Raw genomic sequence first — 18,094 nt, forward strand, 5'->3', positions numbered from 1 at the left:
TTCATTCCAAAGTCAAGGGTTAAAAGCAAATGAAAATTTAAAGTACTTTCAAACAACATTCATCAAGTCATCAAATGTACTGAGAATTATGATTATTCAGACATCAAAAAAAAATGAGTCATCAGTAAACACGTTCATGATTTAGTAAGAATATGCTTGGATCATGGTGTAAATGTAGTCACAGATATTGTGGTTTATTTACTAGAGACATAGAAGCTGTTCACTTAGAACACGAATGTTCACTTTGCAAATGTGAAATACTAGTCAATAAGGGGAGCCAGAGTTCGCTTTGCATACCCAATTAAAGATTTAGCAACAACCCAGTTTCTTTAATTTCCCCTGTCCATGATTGCGGTATTCAAAGTGAACACGGGTACATCCTATTTACCAAAATTTACTTCACAAAGCAATCAGCCTATAAAGCTTTAGTAAATCATCTCCATTGCATTGAAATGTAATTACGATATTGTCTTTGTGACTTTGTCATATAGAGCTATACAAATCCCCCCCACACACCCACCCACACCCAGTTACCTTCAATTGTTAGCAAGAATTATAGAGATTTAGGGTAAATACTGTAAACAGGGGTTACAAATAGAGTTAGCAAACATTTGAAATATTTAATATTTTTAAAACTTACTTTTGGACCTGGTTTTCCAGATAATCCAATGTTTCCCTTTAAAATAAAATCATAAAGTGCATGAAGTGAGCCTTTTGGAGTACTATGTAGCCAAAATATAAAGATGTTTATTATGATCTTAGATTAACTCTGTACTTTCCAGATTCAGAGTCTAGAACCCAAAAAAGTATGACACTTAAAAAGTAAATGTGACTTGCATCCATAATTTTCATGGCATGCTTTGGCCCATTATTCCAATAAAACATTTTTCCACCGTAGAATAGAAAAAATAAAAATAATAAAAAAATATTTTCTATTAACCCCTTCCTTCCTGATCTTCTGGGGATGAGATAAAATTACATACACTATACACTCATTTAGTGAATCCAGCTCTGTCCCACTGTTATCAGCCAAAAGCTGCTTGTTTGCTGGGTCTGGTGCCTCTGTCCTGTTTGTGATGTCATTAGGAAGACAGTTGTCTCTTTTGGGTCCTAGCTGCTAGCCTCCTTATGATGCTGCACTGCATATCTGCAGTGGGATTAAAAACAGTCCCAAAGTCTCTTGGGATCCATGGCATAGGCATCCCAGGAGGCTTTGGGTAGGGAAATGCCATTCCTACCTAGGCCAGAAAGGAAGTGGTGCCAATGCTCCACTAAAAAGGATCCTCCCCATAAAACATTCTTCTGTGACATTTGCTGAAAGTGGGGAGGAGGAGTCAGATTAGTTGAACACAAAAATGTGAGTAAAGTTCCACTTTAACATAGTAGTAAATTGGTAGTTTTACTTTTTCTATTTAATGTATCTCCCAAAGCAATCAGGGTTTAGTGATGTTGGCTTTCTCTGGGTGCCACAACATATCTTAGGAGCAATTTAACCACTTGTCCTCCAGAGGATTTACCCCCCTCCTGACCAGGACATTTTTTGCTATACGGCGCTGCATTCGTTTAACTAACAATTGAGCAGTCAGTCTTGCAGCGCTGCACCCAAATTAAATTTATGTCCTTTTTTTTCCACGAATAGAGCTTTCTTTTGGTGACATTTGATCGCCTGTGCATTTTTTATTTTTTTGTGCTATAACAAAAAAAAAGACCGACAATTTTGGAAAAAAAAATATATTTTTGACGTTTTTCTATTTAACATGTACAGTAAAAAATTTTTTAAAAATCTAATTTTGTCATAACTTTAGGCCAAAATGTATTCTGCTTACATGTCTTTGCTAAAAGAAATCCCAATACAAGTAAATCAGTTAGTTTACGTGAACGTTAAAGCGTTTCCAAATGGCGGTATATATACTGGAATTTTTTTTTTCTACTAGTAATGGCACCGATCAGAGACTTATAGCGGGACTGCAGCTGGCATTTTGACACTGGGGGGAACTGACTTGGTGCCACTGACATCCTCAGTGACACCAATACAGTGATCAGTGCTAATAAAAAGCACTGACACTGTACTAATGGCACTGTGCAGGAAGGGGTTAACATTTGGGGTGGTTAAAGAGTTAATTGTGTGCTGTTTTACTATGTGTGCTGTGTGTCTGTTTCACTGTAAGCACACTGCTTTGTATGGCTCTGCTATGCAGAGCCATACAAAGCAGTGTGCAGCAGCTGACAGGGGAGAGATCTGTACTGTTTACATACAGGTCTCTCCCCCATTGGAAATCCTCAGAGATTGCCAGGTGCTGACGGGGGGCTTGCGCGCCTCCTACCCGGAACTGCAAAATCACGTATACATATTTAGCAGTATTTCTGCTATAGAGTGGCGTGGAAGCGGTTAAAAAAAACTGATTAACAATGCAGGGTGTTGGTAGTTTCTGAGCTAATCAACAGTGCTCGAAAATGGATCATCAGCAAGACTGTCAAAGTGGACTTGATAAATATTAGCACAAGGGTACAAGTTTCCCACATTCTCTCTAAAAATATAATGGAATAAGTGCTATTTACCACAACCAGGGGCGGACTGACAACTCATGGGGCCCCGGGCAATAGGGGATCATGGGACCCCTGTGTCCTTGCCCAAACTCAAAAAAGCCTATGAAAAAGGTACCAGGGGCATCTCATGGAGCCCCCTACTGACCCCGGGCCCTCGAGCAGTGCCCGAGTTTCCAAATGGTCAGTCTGCCCCTGATCACAACCCTCAGTTTCCCTCAACTTTCACATATCTCATTATCTTCTTCTGATTACTTAATATATTTAGTGGCCAATTTTAGTACTTTTTAAATCTGGAATCGGCTATACTTGTGATGAATGCCATAGCAGATAACTTACGTAAGTCTATCTTTCGGTATATAGGTTTATTATAAGCCTTCACATCTTTATTTAATACCTGTGACTGCACCTTCTATTGTATTTTGGAAGAAACAAATGTATAGTTTACTTACTCTTTCACCAGGATCGCCCTTAGGCCCTGCCTGGCCAGGGATCCCATAGCCTGGTTCTCCCTTAAAAAAATAAATTTACATTTAACAATATGCTGTGACAAAGCAACTTGGAAAATTGTGTGAATGTATGTTAAAGCTCAACTCCAGGAAGATTTAAAAGGAAAAAACTAATGTGGCTCTGTTATCATTAACACATCATTATCATCATTACATTTCTTTTTATTTATGTTTAAATGTAAGAACAGTGAGCATTCAAATTTGGCATCGGCCTCTTGCAGGCCACTGTGCAGTTCATACAGCAGAATCAGTCAAGTGGGCAAGAAGCAATGCTGTTAGAAGGAGAACACAAAGTGGCAGAAAGTTAAGCTCATCAGTGTGCTGCTTCTTCTTTCACTGTCAAGTCACAAGGTAGGGAGGGGACCCGAAAACATAAGTAAAACTGCACACAGAAAGATCAGGTCCACTCCTCTGCTAGACAGGGCAGTGATGTGGGCAGAGTAGTATAAATCTAAGAACTGGATGAACAGAACTACAAATCCTTTGGCAGGTAAAATAGCTTTCATATACAGTATGTATTTCATCTCCTATTTAGCTGATTATTTGGAATTCAGCTATAATTTATGCAACAATGCAGTTATTTTGCACAAGCTTTTACTGCTACTTTTCTGTCAAATGTATTCTTTATCTGCAAGAATTAATGATGAGCCAAGCATTTCTGAATTTGGTTTGAGTCAAGTTCAGCCAAGTTTGGGTGCCGAATATGAACCCTGTTTAAAGCGGAACTGCACTGCACCTCAGCACCACAACACAAAAATGCTATTTAATATATTGTTAATATTCAAAGCAAACTCACTCATCCATGTTTTCACGCTTTTTCTGCGAGAAATCATTTTGAAAAAAAACCCCTGGCATTTCTGGCCATGGCCATCTTGAGTAAGGGCAGATGATTATGTAACATTTACTTCCTGGAAACAATGCCCTTAGCTCTGGCATTGGCTGAGCTGAGAACCCTCCCTCCCCTTCTGAAGACTGCTGGGATGTATGACATCATTTGCCTAGGCATGGAAACCAGGAAGTAACTGAAGAAAAGTAAGAGTACAAATAAGAAAAGTTTAAAACAAGTAAATATCATATACCTTGTAGCCATTTCTAATGCTAGCAACATACGGATTAAAAATAGTCCATGTTGATTGAGAGAGTGAAGTTCAACTTTAAAGTGGCTGAAAACCCCACATATACACAGTGAAGTGACTAGCCTCAGTGATACCCAGAAATGAAACAAATCCCCTTACATAAGTTCTACCTGTTTATCTACAGCCATTTCTTCTGTAGCTCATTCAAAAAACACATAGATCAAAGGATTTTTTTTTCAGCTCTAGCAGCAGGGCGTGGTGATCTGAAGTCTCACATTGCAGATCTCAGTAAATGAAGCTATGAGCACTGATTGGAGTAAGGGACAAACACCCCTCCTCACAGTCAATGGAGAACATGTAGACCTGAGGATATCAATCACAGCCTATGTGATGAAGCTCTCCTCACCTGGCACCTTTTTATCTCTTGGTGTGAGAAAAAGCTGTCAGAAGTGACTCATTTAGATAACAGAGGAACCAGACAGAAATTACAGTCAGTGCTTTGGATAGAAGTAAGTACACAGTATAGAAAGATGTGCTTTGTTCATATTTCATGTCAGAGGCTTTGAGTCAATGGAAGCCAAATATTAACAACAGCAATGGCTATTTTAATAGCATGAAGGAGCACTGCCCTGGGAGACAATTATAAAATATATATATATATATATATATATATATATATATTCTGTTTGGCGGGGAACAGAGATTCTAGTAATGTTTAAATTGAAACATTAAAAAGACAACATTCCTTTAAATTGGTTGTAAACCTCAGACATGAAATGTGAGCAAATCATGTTCCTCTATAAAGTGTACTTTTCCCAATTCAGAGCAGTAGGTGTAATTTCTTTCTGCCACATTCCTCTGGTTTTTGCATGAGTCACTTCTAACAAGTGTTCCTGACACCATGAGAAAAAAGGTGTCATGGGAGGAAGTTCCTGATCACATGCTGAGATTGACAGAAACAGCTCTGTGTCTGTGTGCTGTGTAAAGGAGTTTTTCCCATTCCAGTTGTCACGTGTGCCGCCTACCCCCCCCCCCTCACCGCACACAGCCTTGAAGCAGGCTGTGCGGGATAAGGGGAGGGGACCGCTGCGGCAAGGGTCACAGCTCCCCTGGCAATTCATCCGGAAGAGCTGTGCCCCCCCCGGCAAGAAATCCCGGCGGGGGGCCGCTGGGAGGTCTCTGCGTGCCCCTGGCGGGCGCAGGGCTTCCCGCACTTGGCGCCCCACCAGAGACAAAGGCTGCGCTCCCTGCGTAGGGCCAGAGTGGGGGGGGTGTGCCTCGTTGCCTCGGCAACGCAGCGCTGGGCCGGCCGTTGCTGGGTTAACCCGGAAGCGTCCCGCGTGGCTTTTAAAAGGCCAGCGCGAGACCAGGCTCACCCTCTCTTTCCCTTCCTCCTGAGCTGTCCAGCCGTTCTCCCTCGGCCCTCCGCCACCGCTGTTGTGGGAGGTCCAGGCCTCCGCAGCCATCCCCGCTAAGCGCTCTGCATGAGCCCCCCTCCCCAAATGTCAGGTCCCACAGCCATGACTCCCACTGCTGTTCCTTGCAAGCTGACCGCTGCGGGGGCCCCTGCCTGCTGATCCCTGGGCCCCTGGAGAATCTGGCCGCTGTGAGGGCCCCTGCCTGCTGATTGCTGGGCCCCTGGAGAAGCTGGCCACTGTGAGGGTCCCTGTCTGCTGATTGCTGGGCCCCTGGAGAACCTGGCCATAGTGAGGGCCTCTGCCTGCTAATCGCTGCTGTCCCCTGAAACGCTGGCCGCTGTGTAGGCCGCTGTCCATTGCTGAGGGTCCCTGGGAAGCCGTCCTGTCTGCTGATTGCTGGGTCCCTGGAAGCCGCCTGCTGCTGAGCGTCCGCAAGTCGCCTACCCCCCTGGAAGCCGCCTGCTGCTGAGCATCTGCAAGGTGTCTACCGTGAGTGTCCCTAGAAGCCATGAACTGCCCTTAGTGTGCGCACAGACCACCCGTGTCATGAACTGTCCCTGTTGTGCGCACAGACCACCCATGTCCGAAACTGTCCATATTGTGTGCACAGACCACCCGTGTCCTGAACTGTTTCTAGTGTGCTCACAGACCACCCATGTCCAGAACTGTCCCTGTTGTGTGCACAGACCACCCATGTCCTGAACTGTCCCTAGTGTGCGCACAGACCACCCATGTCATGAACTGTCCCTAGTGTGCGCACAGACCACCCCTGCCGTGAACTGTCCCTAGTGCGCGCTCAGACCCCTAGCTAAAGTCCTGTTAAGTCCCTGTGAGCCTGATGTCGTCCTTAGCACGCTGTGTTGAGGCTAGACTCCACAGCCCAAGTCCCGTTGAGTCCCCGTGAGCCCGATGTCTCTAGAAAGCTGGGTGGGAGCTGTGCTGAGGCCAGACTCCACAGCTAAAGTCCCGTTGAGTCCCTGTGAACCTGATATCGTCCCTAGCACGCTGTGTTGAGGCCAGACTCCACAGCCCAGGTTCTGCTAAGTCCCCATGAGCCCGATGTCCCTAGAAAGCTGGGTGGGAGCTGTGCGGAGGCCAGACTCCACAGCCAAAGTCCCGTTGAGTCCCCATGAGCCCGATGTCCCTAGAAAGCTGGGTGGGAGCTGTGCGGAGGCCAGACTCCACAGCTAAAGTCCCGTTCAGTCCCCGTGAGCCCAATGTCCCTTGAAAGCTGGGTGGGAGCTGTGCTGAGGCCAGACTCCTCAGCTAAAGTCCCGTTGAGTCCCTGTGTGCCTGATGTCGTCCCTAGCATGCTGTGTCGAGGCCAGACTCCACAGCCAAGGTCCCGTTGAGTCCACATGAGCCCACTTACCGTGGGTGTCCCTACAAGCCGCATGTCGCGGAGTGCCTTGAACTGTCCTGATTATCTTTCATAGTTCAATAAAGCTTTGTGTGTTCCCCATCTTCTTTGCATGTTCTGTCCTGCCTACGCTTCCATCACACCTCCAATCAGCTCTCAGAGCTTTCCTCACTGAGCTGAGCAGTGGGTAATTTGAGTACTCTGCCCCCATTTTCTGAAAGCTCAGGCAAGCTTTATAAATTCTGGACTTTGAATGGATGTAGAGAAGAGAAGACTGTAAATAAACAGATACAACATATGCAGAAGGGTTTTTTCATCTCTTTGGATTACCTGAGACCAGTCACTTCACTGGGCATACACTATATTGCCAAAAGTATTGGGACGCCTGCCTTTACACGCAGATGAACTTTAATGGCATCCCAGTCTTAGTCTGTAGGGTTCAATATTGAGTTGGCCCACCCTTTGCAGCTATAACAGCTTCAACTCTTCTGGGAATGCTGTCCACAAGGTTTAGGAGTGTGTCTATGTGAATGTTTGACCATTCTTCTAGAAGGGCATTTGTTAGGTCAGTCGTTGATGTCGTACGAGAAGGCCATCGGATTGCCAGAAGCGTGATTGGTCACTCCAGAGAACACATCTCCACTGCTCTAAAGTCCAGTGGTGGTGTGCTTTACAGTACTGCATCCAACGCTTTGCATTGCACTTGGTGATGTAAGGCTTGGATGCAGCTGCTCAGCCAAGGAAACCTGTTCCATGAACCTCTCTACACACTGTTGTTGTGCTAATCTGAAGGCCACACAAAGTGTAGAGGTCTTTAGCTATTGACTCTGCAGACAGTAAGCAACTTCTGCGCACTGTGTGCTTCAGCATGCGTTGATCCTGCTCTGTCATTTTACGTGGCCTATCAGTTCATGGCTGAGTTGCTGTTGTTCCCAGTTGCTTCCACTTTGTTATAATACCACTAACAGTTGACTGTGAGATATTTAGTACAAAGGAAATTTCATGGATGGACTTATTGCACAGGTGGCAACCTATCACGGTACCACACTTGAATTCACTGAGTTCCTGAGAGCAACCCATTCTTTCACAAATGTTTGTAGAAGCAGTCTGCATGCCTAGGTGCTTGATTTTATACACCTGTGGCCATGGAGGTGATTGGAACATGATTTGGAGGGGTGTTTCAATACTTTTGGCAATATAGTGAATGTAAGGGTTTACGATCACTTTAAATAACTTGCCTTGCAGACACTTTGTTCTGTATTTAAACAAAGCAGACAGGAAATACACTCATCTATACCAGACCCTTGCATATAGATGCCAATGAAGGACCCCACACAAGAAAAAAATGGCAAGGGGTTCCTCGATAATTCATACCTGCCCTTCAAGTCTGGAATGAGTTTTAAGGGGGAACCCATGTGCAAATCAAGAAAAAAAAGCAAAGTCCTCTCTAAAAAGCCATACCCAATCCTTATCATAGCATGCAGCCTGGCAGGCCAGGAAAGGGGGGGCTGAGCATGTGCTTCCCCCTAAACCATACAAGACCACATGCCTTCAGCATAGGGGTTACCTTGCTGAGGTTGATGACGACAAAGGCTTTTTCCCCACAACCCTGGTCTGGTGGCTATAGGGATCTGTTGGCAGTGGCTTATCAGAATCTTGAATCCCCCTTTAACAATAAAGGTGCCCCCAAATAATACCTGCCCCTATGTGAATGAGTAAGGTGTCCAAAGCTCCTCTACACAGTCACAAAAAAATGTAAAGTGTAAATAAAGACAGAGACAGTTTTTAAGTCCATTAATAATGTCAGTCACAATGGCTGAGGTCTACTGGCCTGCTAAAAGAAAAAAATCAGCTGACCAATGATACATGTCTGATCCCATCACTCCACTCCCTCCCCTGCGATGTCATTGACCATATATGGTCCGTCTATATATGTTCAATAACGGCTACTGGAGACCCCACCCTTTGCATGTATCATCTGTGCTGGTGGTCAGTGGGGATCCCCAGAGTGAAGGGTCTGCAATAGAATTTAGGGGGAACCTCATGCATTTTTTGGCTGATTTTTTAATGTTTGGGTTTTGTGGATACTTAGCCATGTAAGCGAATGTTGTCAGCAATGTCACTGCACTCAGGAGCTGTCATGTATAACAGCAGTATTTTTGTCCTAAACTGTGTTTGTAAAAAGAAGGAGCCCTGGTGGTAACCAAATCAACCAGTTTGATTTTAGCTTTCATTTTCTAAGCTGTTGCTCTCCTTCAAATTTTTATCAGAGATTCCTATGATCATTGGTGCACAGAATAAGAATGTCAAAGGCCTTAATAACCAATCACATTTTCATTGTAGCTGTTCTATTTCTAGTGCTCATATGGTTATTGGGGTCTATTTTATGCTTTTTTTACTTCAAAAGCTATTCACAAAATATAAACCTGTAGGGCTAGAAATTATGCTTGTTTTGTGCATTTTGTGTCATACCTTGATTCCTTTGTCTCCTTGATCTCCTTTGATTCCTTTAGGACCTTGGGGTCCAGCAGGTCCAATATCACCCTAACAAATAAAGAGAATCATATATTTACTAACTTTGAAAAATGTATACAAAAGTAAATACATGTTCTAGACTGAAGAGGAATTACTTGAAAATAGTTACATAGTTAGTCTGGCTGAAAAAAGACAAAAGTCCATCCAGTTCAACCTTAGAAAATAAAAAAGTTATAATCCTATACCCACAGTTGATCCAGAGGAAGGCAAAAAAAACCCCAGCAAAGCATGATCCAATTTGCTCCTGCTGGGAAAAATTCCTTCCTAATCCCCAGAGAGGCAATCAGATGTTCCCTGGATCAACTTTACCTATAAATGCTAGTATCCAGTTATATTCTGTGTATCTAAGAATAAATCCAGGACTTTTTTGAAGCAATCCACTGAGCTGGCCAGAACCAACTCTTGAGGGAGCCTATTCCACATTTTGACAGCTCTCACTGTGAAGAAATATTTCTGTGTTTGGAGATTAAATTTCTTTTCCTCCAGACGTAAAGAGTGCTACCTTGTCCTCTGTGATGACCTCAGGGTGAATAGCTCTTCACTATACGAACCACTGATGTATTTATACATGTTGATCATATCTCCCTTAATCTCCTCTTCTCAAGAGAGAATAAATTCAGTTCCTCTAATCTTTCCTCATAGCTGATCCCCTCCATGCCTCATATCAGTTTAGTTGCCCTTCTCTGTACTTTCTCCAGTTCCCCAAAGTTTTTTTTGTGAATTGGTTCCCGAAAACTGAACTGCATATTCCAGATGAGGTTTTACTAAGGAGTTGTACAGGGGTAATATGATATCTCTCTCTCTCTGGAGTCTATACCTTTTTAATACAAGAGAGGATTTTGCTCACTTTAGAAACCGCAGTTTGGCATTGCATGCCATTATTAAGCTTGTGATCTACCAGAACTCCCAGATCCTTCTCCACCATTGATTCCCCCAGTTATATGCCCCCTAGTATGTATGATGCATGCATATTCTTAGCCCCCAAGTGCATAACCTTACATTTATCAACATTAAACCTCATTTGCCACATAGTTGCCCAATTACACAGTGCATTGAGGTCACTTTGTAAGTCGAAGACATCCTGTAAGGATGTTATTCCACTGCACAGCTTGGTGTCATCTGCAAGGACTGAAATGGGATTTTTAATCTCAGACCCTATATCGTTTATAAATATATTAAAAAGAAAGGGTCCCAACACTACATAGTACAAAGTACTATGTATAGTACAAAGATGCAAAAAGCAGCAAAAAGATGAAGAAAGCTTTTTGATTGGAAGCTAAACCCTCATAAGGCTGGCCATTGATGGCTCTTTTCTTTTTCAATCAGCCCAAAAATTAACTTATTCCCCCCATTCACACATTCAAGGTAGACAGAAGAATACTCCCCGCTGTGGCATTGTCTGCCAGCTATACTCCTCCGAATACACTGATCAGCGACTAGAGCCGATTGGCTGCAAGATGCTGATTGACAAACATTTTCCAACAGTCCCATTTAATGGATTTCTGTCAAGCGGCCATAGATGGATCAAAATTTGTCAGTCTCTGCTGAACCAGTCGAATTTCAATCCATCTATGGGCAACGTAACCCTTTTGTCTTGAATTATTTTGTAACTGTACTGTTTCTCTTTATTTTGTAATGATCTGCACAAATGAATGGTGCTATATAAATACCATATAATAATATAAAAAAAAAATGCAAGAGCAGGATCTAATTACCTCTTTTTATTGCTCAACACTGACCAAAAATTTTGGCCTACGTTTGCCTAGTCCTTCCCACCTTCGTCACATTCCCTCTGGCTTCAGAGGCAGCCCATCATTGCCAGAGTGCTTTAGTGCAGCTTATTGTCAACTCTGAAACTACCTGGCAATGTTGAAGCTTTGCCTGTTAGAATAGCCCAACATTTAGCCACGACAGGACGGTTTCAGAAGCTGCCTTTATGACTCATTTGTCCAAACCAGTGCACAAATTAGTTGCATTATTTGCTTAATTGAGCAATGTATGGTCACCTTCATGCCTGAATACCCAAATGGGAATGAAGATATACATTGTGCAGCCTTTATGTGTATAGTCATGTGAAATGAAAACCACATACACACATAGATAAGCACCCTGTTGCTAATCACTTTTTTATGTTGTAAATTATTCCATCTCTGTTATCAGCAAATGTTTTTTTTATATTGGACAATTTACCTAAACCTCATACTTACTCTAGCACCCTTCTTGCCAGTAGGTCCAACTACCTGCAAAGCACACAATACATAAGTTTTTAAAATTCAGATTTCAAAAATGGCTCATTTCTTTAAAAAAACAAGAATAACATTCACTTGGCAGTCAGATAAAGTAAATACATTGAATACAAATAGTACTTAAAAAATTACATTATATACTAATTATTTTTTTAACTGTAACAACAAAAAAAACCACTCTGCATAGGCTGACACTTGTTAAATTGTTGACTTTCTTCACTGTAGCTAAAACACCTGCAAGATTCCAAATCTGTTACTTTTGTACCATGCTCTCTGTTCATTTGCCAGGCTGACAAAACAACAGACTTCCAGCCACTAGGCAATGCTATATTTTTTATTCTTGTAATTTTTTGAAAGTCTGGCAATTGTTACATTGTTTGCTTTACTCATTTGGCCAGTAGGCCATTTCTTCAAAAAAATTCTCAGGTCTCAGATTACCAACTGCATGATTTGATCATCATCTCAGAGGTTGTCACAGGCTCATTTTCCCAGAGCAGGTGTCTGATATTGTGAACTAGTTGGCTTGTTGCCTTTGCAGTTCCTGCAGGAAGATGAGTCTGACTGGGACACACTGACTTGGAGCATGTCTATCTCTCAATCTAGCACTGTTCCTATATGTCAACGTTTTCAATCACTTCAGTTTTGTGAATTAAATTGACATTACTAGACTATTTTCTGTATCTGGGTACAGTGATGGTTGACACACAGCAACAGAAACCAGATCAATGTTTTCTTCTGACAGGGTATCTCATTCAGCATCTATCATATCTGTCGCACAGCAAGGCAGTACAAGGAGCAACAAGATAGATTTACTGCACGTTTATAATCATTAGGTAAGTTCATTCATAAATGCATTCAAAAATTCCTCCTGTACCTGCTCTAACGTATTGCAGGATTTGACTCATCCAAGCTCTACTGCTTTAATCTCAGTAAAATCTGGAGCCCGATGCTCAGGCTGAAAGCATTCACTTGTCACATAATCATCTTAAAGAAGATACAGCTGGCTACACGAATGCTTCACAATGTTCTCTCTTTATTGGTTACAAGAAATGTGGTACAGGATCTACTGATGCTGATGGGTTTTCGGCCTTCCTCAAAGCATGCGGTACATAAAATAAAATGTCATATATATATATATATAATAAATCAGCCCCTCAAACCACAAGTGGGGGCAGTAATTAAATAATAAAAACAATTAAACCTAATTGATAAAGTAACATACCGAACCGAAGACAGCCATCCTAGCCTGAAAAAGGATGATATGACCCTTCATACTAGTAGATACAATGAAATACTCTTATCAGCAATAATAGTGATATTAGCAGAATTCTCCATAATAATAAATAAGAACAGCTACTGTAAAAACATTAGAAGAATCATTCTTATCTCAGAAAAAGGTTAACATCAATCCTATTATTCAAGCCATGTGGAATCCTAATGTCGAGAGTGTGGATCCTCCACACCTCACGCTTGAGCAGAATATGATAAATGTCACCCCCTCTTACACTCTTCTTAATTTGTTCCAGACCAAAAAAAGAGAAAAAATAAGGTTGCCATCATGTATTTCTCTTAAATGTATGGATACATTTGATATGTTTTTTGCTTAGAGAATATTAGTGTCATTATAATGTTCTGAAAGTTTTATCTGAATAGAGCATCCTATGTATTGTATATGGCAGACATTGCATTCAATAATATACAACCATCTTAGAACTACAATTAATATACTGTTTTAATGGATATGTTTTATTATTGAAAAAGGAAGTGTAACTGAAGTACTTCTCTTATGTTTGCATGTATTATAGCCACACGGATATGATCCGGTGGTCTGTAACCAAGTACTACATATCTGAGGGTTCACAGAACAAAAAAGACTGGGGGATAAATAGTACCCAAAGTTGGAGTCCTTCTGCTTCAAAAATTGCAACCACCTTTCAAAATATGACAGAAAGCTTTATCCGCATATAATATTGGAAGATTTTTTTTATGATCTTAACTATCTCGTTATATTGAACCGTGTAAGTTGTAACAAAATTGATCTTTCTGTTAAATCTATTTGTTTTATTATGTACTTTTTTTAAATCCAATGATTTACTGATTAAATTATTGTGGTCTTTTTGGGAGGTTGATATTCTTGCTCTGTCTATTAGAGACTCCATGTATCCACATTTTCTTAATCTATCAGCAACAATGTCACACTCCTGTTGAAAGTCTGCCTGTATGGTACAATTCCTCCTTACAAACTCCCCCATTGATAATGCTCTTATAGTGTGTTCGGGATGGCAGCTGGATGGAAGCAAAAGTGAATTTGTAGCATGTTTTCCTAAATTTTTTAGTGGTAACATCTCCACTCTCAACATCTCTGGTCCCAGTATGCAATACATTCACGATGAAAAGTGTATGTACACTCTAGGTTTAAATGATTCCCATTCACATAAAAAATTAACAGATAAATGTCTGTAACCGGTCCCCTCTACACTAGGATTAAATCGTAGAAAAATTGACAATACCATAATATATGGCTTCTGAATGGATTGTTATGAGTGAATAGGAAAGTCTCCTCCCACCATCCCATATATAGGTTTGCCAATGATGGGGAGAACTTAGCTCCCATCGAGGCCCCTTGAAACTGTATATAATATATCAGATCAAACATAAAATATTTATGCTTGAGCAAGAATTCAACTGCCATATATAGAAACTACTGCTATTCCAGGCTATAAATGCTGTAGCATGTAAGATATTTAATGGCTTCCAGGGCAAGGTGGTGTGGTATGCTGAAATAATGCGACTTGACATCAACAGTTATCCAAATACCATTCGATGACCACTTGATCTCATGTGTGTGAGCTAAAAGATGACCAGTATCTCTCAGATACCCTGGAAGATGGACAACAAGGGGTTGAAGTAGCTCATCCACCCAATCACTAAGCCTCTCAAGTAAAGAATCCATCCCCACTATTATCGGGTGACCTTCCACTGGGGTAGTATTCTTATGGACTTTGGAAGGTGGTGGAATATTGGTACTACCGGATCCTCCACCATCAATGAATCCACTGTTTTCTGATCCAAAATCCCCATTTGTTTTCCTATATATAAAAGATGCCACATTTTACATTGAATTGATGAAGTAGGATTGGAATCTAATGAGCATTAAGTGTTCCTATCACTCAAATGCCGAAGTGTTTCTAGTCTTTAACCCTCTGAATCTAGGATAACCACAGACCCTCCCTTGTTTGCCTGGCGGATCACTATGTCAGTCCTGGATTTCAAACCCTGCAGTGCCAAAACTTCAGCCTTACTAAGGTTGAAATCACATGGACGACTAAATGCATGAAAAGTCTGTTTGAGTTCATTGAGTTCTACTTCTACTACAGTATATGTTGAAATGAATTCACTGCTTCACTCTGAGCTTGGAGGGGTAAAAATAAGTATTACTCATATTATTAGTACTTGTTTCCATGCCATATTGTCCCCGGCCAGACTCACAGCAAAGACTCTCCAGCACAGATATGCCAATCAAGTGATTAAACAAAAAATAAGATTGTTAATTTGTGGATACATCCTCAGGTACATCCTGGACATCAATCGGCTCATCTTTGAAATGTTTTCTGAGCATAATATTCCTGGCAAAACGGTTGATGTCAAGGATAGTAGAAAAAAACATCAAAATGGCAAGAAGTTCCAAATGACAGTCCTTTAGACAAAAGGGAAAGTTCATGTTCAGTCAATTGTACGGAAGACAAATTCAGGACATTGCTTTTACCTAGCCCTTCAGTTTTTTTCTTTGGATAATTCCCTTGTCCTGTTTTGTTTCCTGATCCTTCCCTGTATTGTCCTTTTCTTCCCTATTGGCATGTTGACTGTGCAGTAGATGAAGAGTTTTTTGTAGATCTTTCTAAAGAAAGTTCTCTGGAAAAGACCGAATTTAAGGAACTCCTGGAGGTGTTAGGAGATCGTGACTTAACTGCATCTGATAGCTCTGATTGAGTGTCCAAAACATCTGGTGAGCTAAAGTTCACTTTTCTGGCAGAAGTGGAGCCAGATTTCTTTTTTTAAGATGGAATGTGGAAAGCTCCTATTCTTCTGTACATATATTAGGCCATCTTTCAAATCCATAAGTTTCCATAATTTCCATTTCCAAATCCCTAATATTGGACATTAATTCCTGGTTCAAGCCCTCATGAGTGGGGAGTTCCAAATATTGTAAGGTTGATTATTTCAACAGAGCAATATTCTGATTTACCTCCACCAGCAGCTTTTCTTCATAAGACAAAATGAGCTGCATAAGATTCAATGAGCATTGTGGAACGTTCATGTTCAGTCAATTGTATGGAAGACAAATTCAGGACATGGCTTTTATCTAGTCCTTCGGTTTTTTGTCTCTTTTTGGAAACTTTACTTGTCCTGTTTTGTTTCCTGATCCTTCCCCGTATTGTCCTTTTCTTCCCTTTCGGTGTCTTGCCTGTGCAGTAGTTGAAGAGTTTTTTGTAGATCTTTCTAAAGAACGTTCTCTGGAAAAGACCAAATTTACGGAACTCCTGGAGGTGTTAGGAGATCGTGACTCAACTGCATCTGATAGCTCTGATTGAGTGTCCAAAACATCTGGTGAGCTAAAGTTAACCTTTTTGTCAATAGTGGAGCCAGATTTCTTTTTTAACTACTTGCCCTCCTGAGGATTTACCCCCCTTAATGACCAGGCCTCTTTTTGCTACTTGGCGCTGCACTAATTCAACTGATAATTGCGCGGTCATGCAATGCTGCACCCAAACGAAATTTACGTCCTTTTTTTCACACAAATAGAGCTTTCTTTCGGTGGTATTTGATCACCTGTGCGCTTTTTATTTTTCACGCTATAAACAAAAAAAGACCCAAAATTTTGAAGAAAAACTATATTTTTTACTTTCAACTATAAAAAATATATAGTAAACTCAAAGTTAGTTATAAATTTAGGCCAAAATGTATTCTGCTACATGTTTTTGGTAAACAAAATCCCAATAAGTGTATATTGATTGCTTTGTGTGAAAGTTATAGCGTCTACAAACTATGGTATAGATACTGTAATTTATGCCATTTTTTTGCTATGCTTTTTGCTGCGCTAGTTTAATGGACAATTGCGCAGTCATGCAATACGGTACATAAATGAAATTTACCTCCTTTTTTTTCTCACAAATTGAGCTTTCTTTTGGTGGTATTTGATCACCTGTGCATTTTTTATTTTTTGCGCTATAAAAAAAAAAGCTGACAATTTTGAGGAAAAAAACTATATTTTGGACTTTTTGCTATCAAACATGTCCAGTAAAAAAAAATTTAAAAATCAAATTTAGTCATACATTTCTGCCAAAATGTATTCTGCGACATGTCTTTGCTAAAAAAAAACCCAATATGTGTAAATTAATTGGTTTATGTGAAAGTTATAGCGCTTACAAATGGCGGGAAAGATACTGGGATTTAAAATTTTTTTATACTAATAATGGCGGCGATCAGCGACTTATGGCGGCGATCAGTGACTTATGGCAGCGCTCAGCTGCTTATGACGGGACTGCGGGACTACGGCAGACATTCTGACACTGGGGGGGAACTGACTTGGGGTCACTGACATCCCCAGTGACACCAACACAGTGATCAGTGCAAAAAAAACCCACTGACACTGTACTAATGGCACTGGAGGGAAGGGGTTAACTTTATTATTCACTGAAAGGGTTAACTGTGTGAGGGGAGTGTTTTATTAGGGGGCGGGGGTGTGTACTGCACAGAGACACACTGATCAGGACAGATAAACTCTTCTGTCCCGATCAGCGTGTCAGGAGCTGTCAGGGAACTGACAGAAAGCACAGCTACTGCAGCTGTGCTCTCTGTCAGTGGTTGCCGCTAATCGCCGGGACATAGCCGGTAACGACCGGCTGTGACCCGGTGACTGACATCCGCGGCCATGATCGCCGGGACAGGTAGGGCACGGCGCGCCTCGCGTGCACGCGCCCCCTACCTGTTTTGACAACACACGTTTTAAAACGTGGTTTTGCCCAGCCGTGCCGCCCTGCCGCAGTATTTCTACAGTGGCTGGGCGGCATGTGGTTGATGGAATGTGGAAACCTCTTATTCTTCTGTACATATATTAGGCCATCTTCATAATCTTTGAAATCCAGCAAGAATTTAGAGCATTTAGTTTCCATAATTTCCATCTCCAAATCCTTAATATTGGATATTAGTTCCTGGTTCAAGCCCTCATAAGTGGGAAGTGCCCGATATTAAGGTTAGGTAAGGTTGATTCTTTCAACACAGTAATATTCTGATTCATCTCCACCAACAGCTTTTCCTCATAAGACAAAATGAGCCGCATAAGATTCATTGAGCTTTGTGTAAGAATTTCATTCCATTCCAAGAGGAAAGCATCAGAATACTGTTG

The 18,094-nt window shown here is 41.4% G+C and overlaps 1 protein-coding gene across 1 annotated transcript in view; it reads right to left on the minus strand.

Moving 5' to 3' along the window:
• LOC149462377 (uncharacterized) overlaps nt 1-18,094 on the minus strand; it is a 459,390-nt gene that overhangs the window by 256,141 nt on the left and 185,155 nt on the right. Inside the window, exons 45-48 of the mRNA XM_089676871.1 lie at nt 11,650-11,682; nt 9,380-9,451; nt 2,997-3,056; nt 641-676 (exon numbers count right to left, since the gene is read on the minus strand). Coding sequence (XP_089532997.1) covers nt 641-676; nt 2,997-3,056; nt 9,380-9,451; nt 11,650-11,682 — 201 coding nt within the window. The remainder of the gene's footprint in view (nt 1-640; nt 677-2,996; nt 3,057-9,379; nt 9,452-11,649; nt 11,683-18,094) is intronic.

The sequence above is a fragment of the Staurois parvus genome, unplaced genomic scaffold, assembly GCF_062004578.1.
Source record: "Staurois parvus isolate SC_StPar_1 unplaced genomic scaffold, SC_StPar_1.0 ptg000175l, whole genome shotgun sequence".
NCBI classification, from domain to species: Eukaryota; Metazoa; Chordata; class Amphibia; order Anura; family Ranidae; genus Staurois; species Staurois parvus.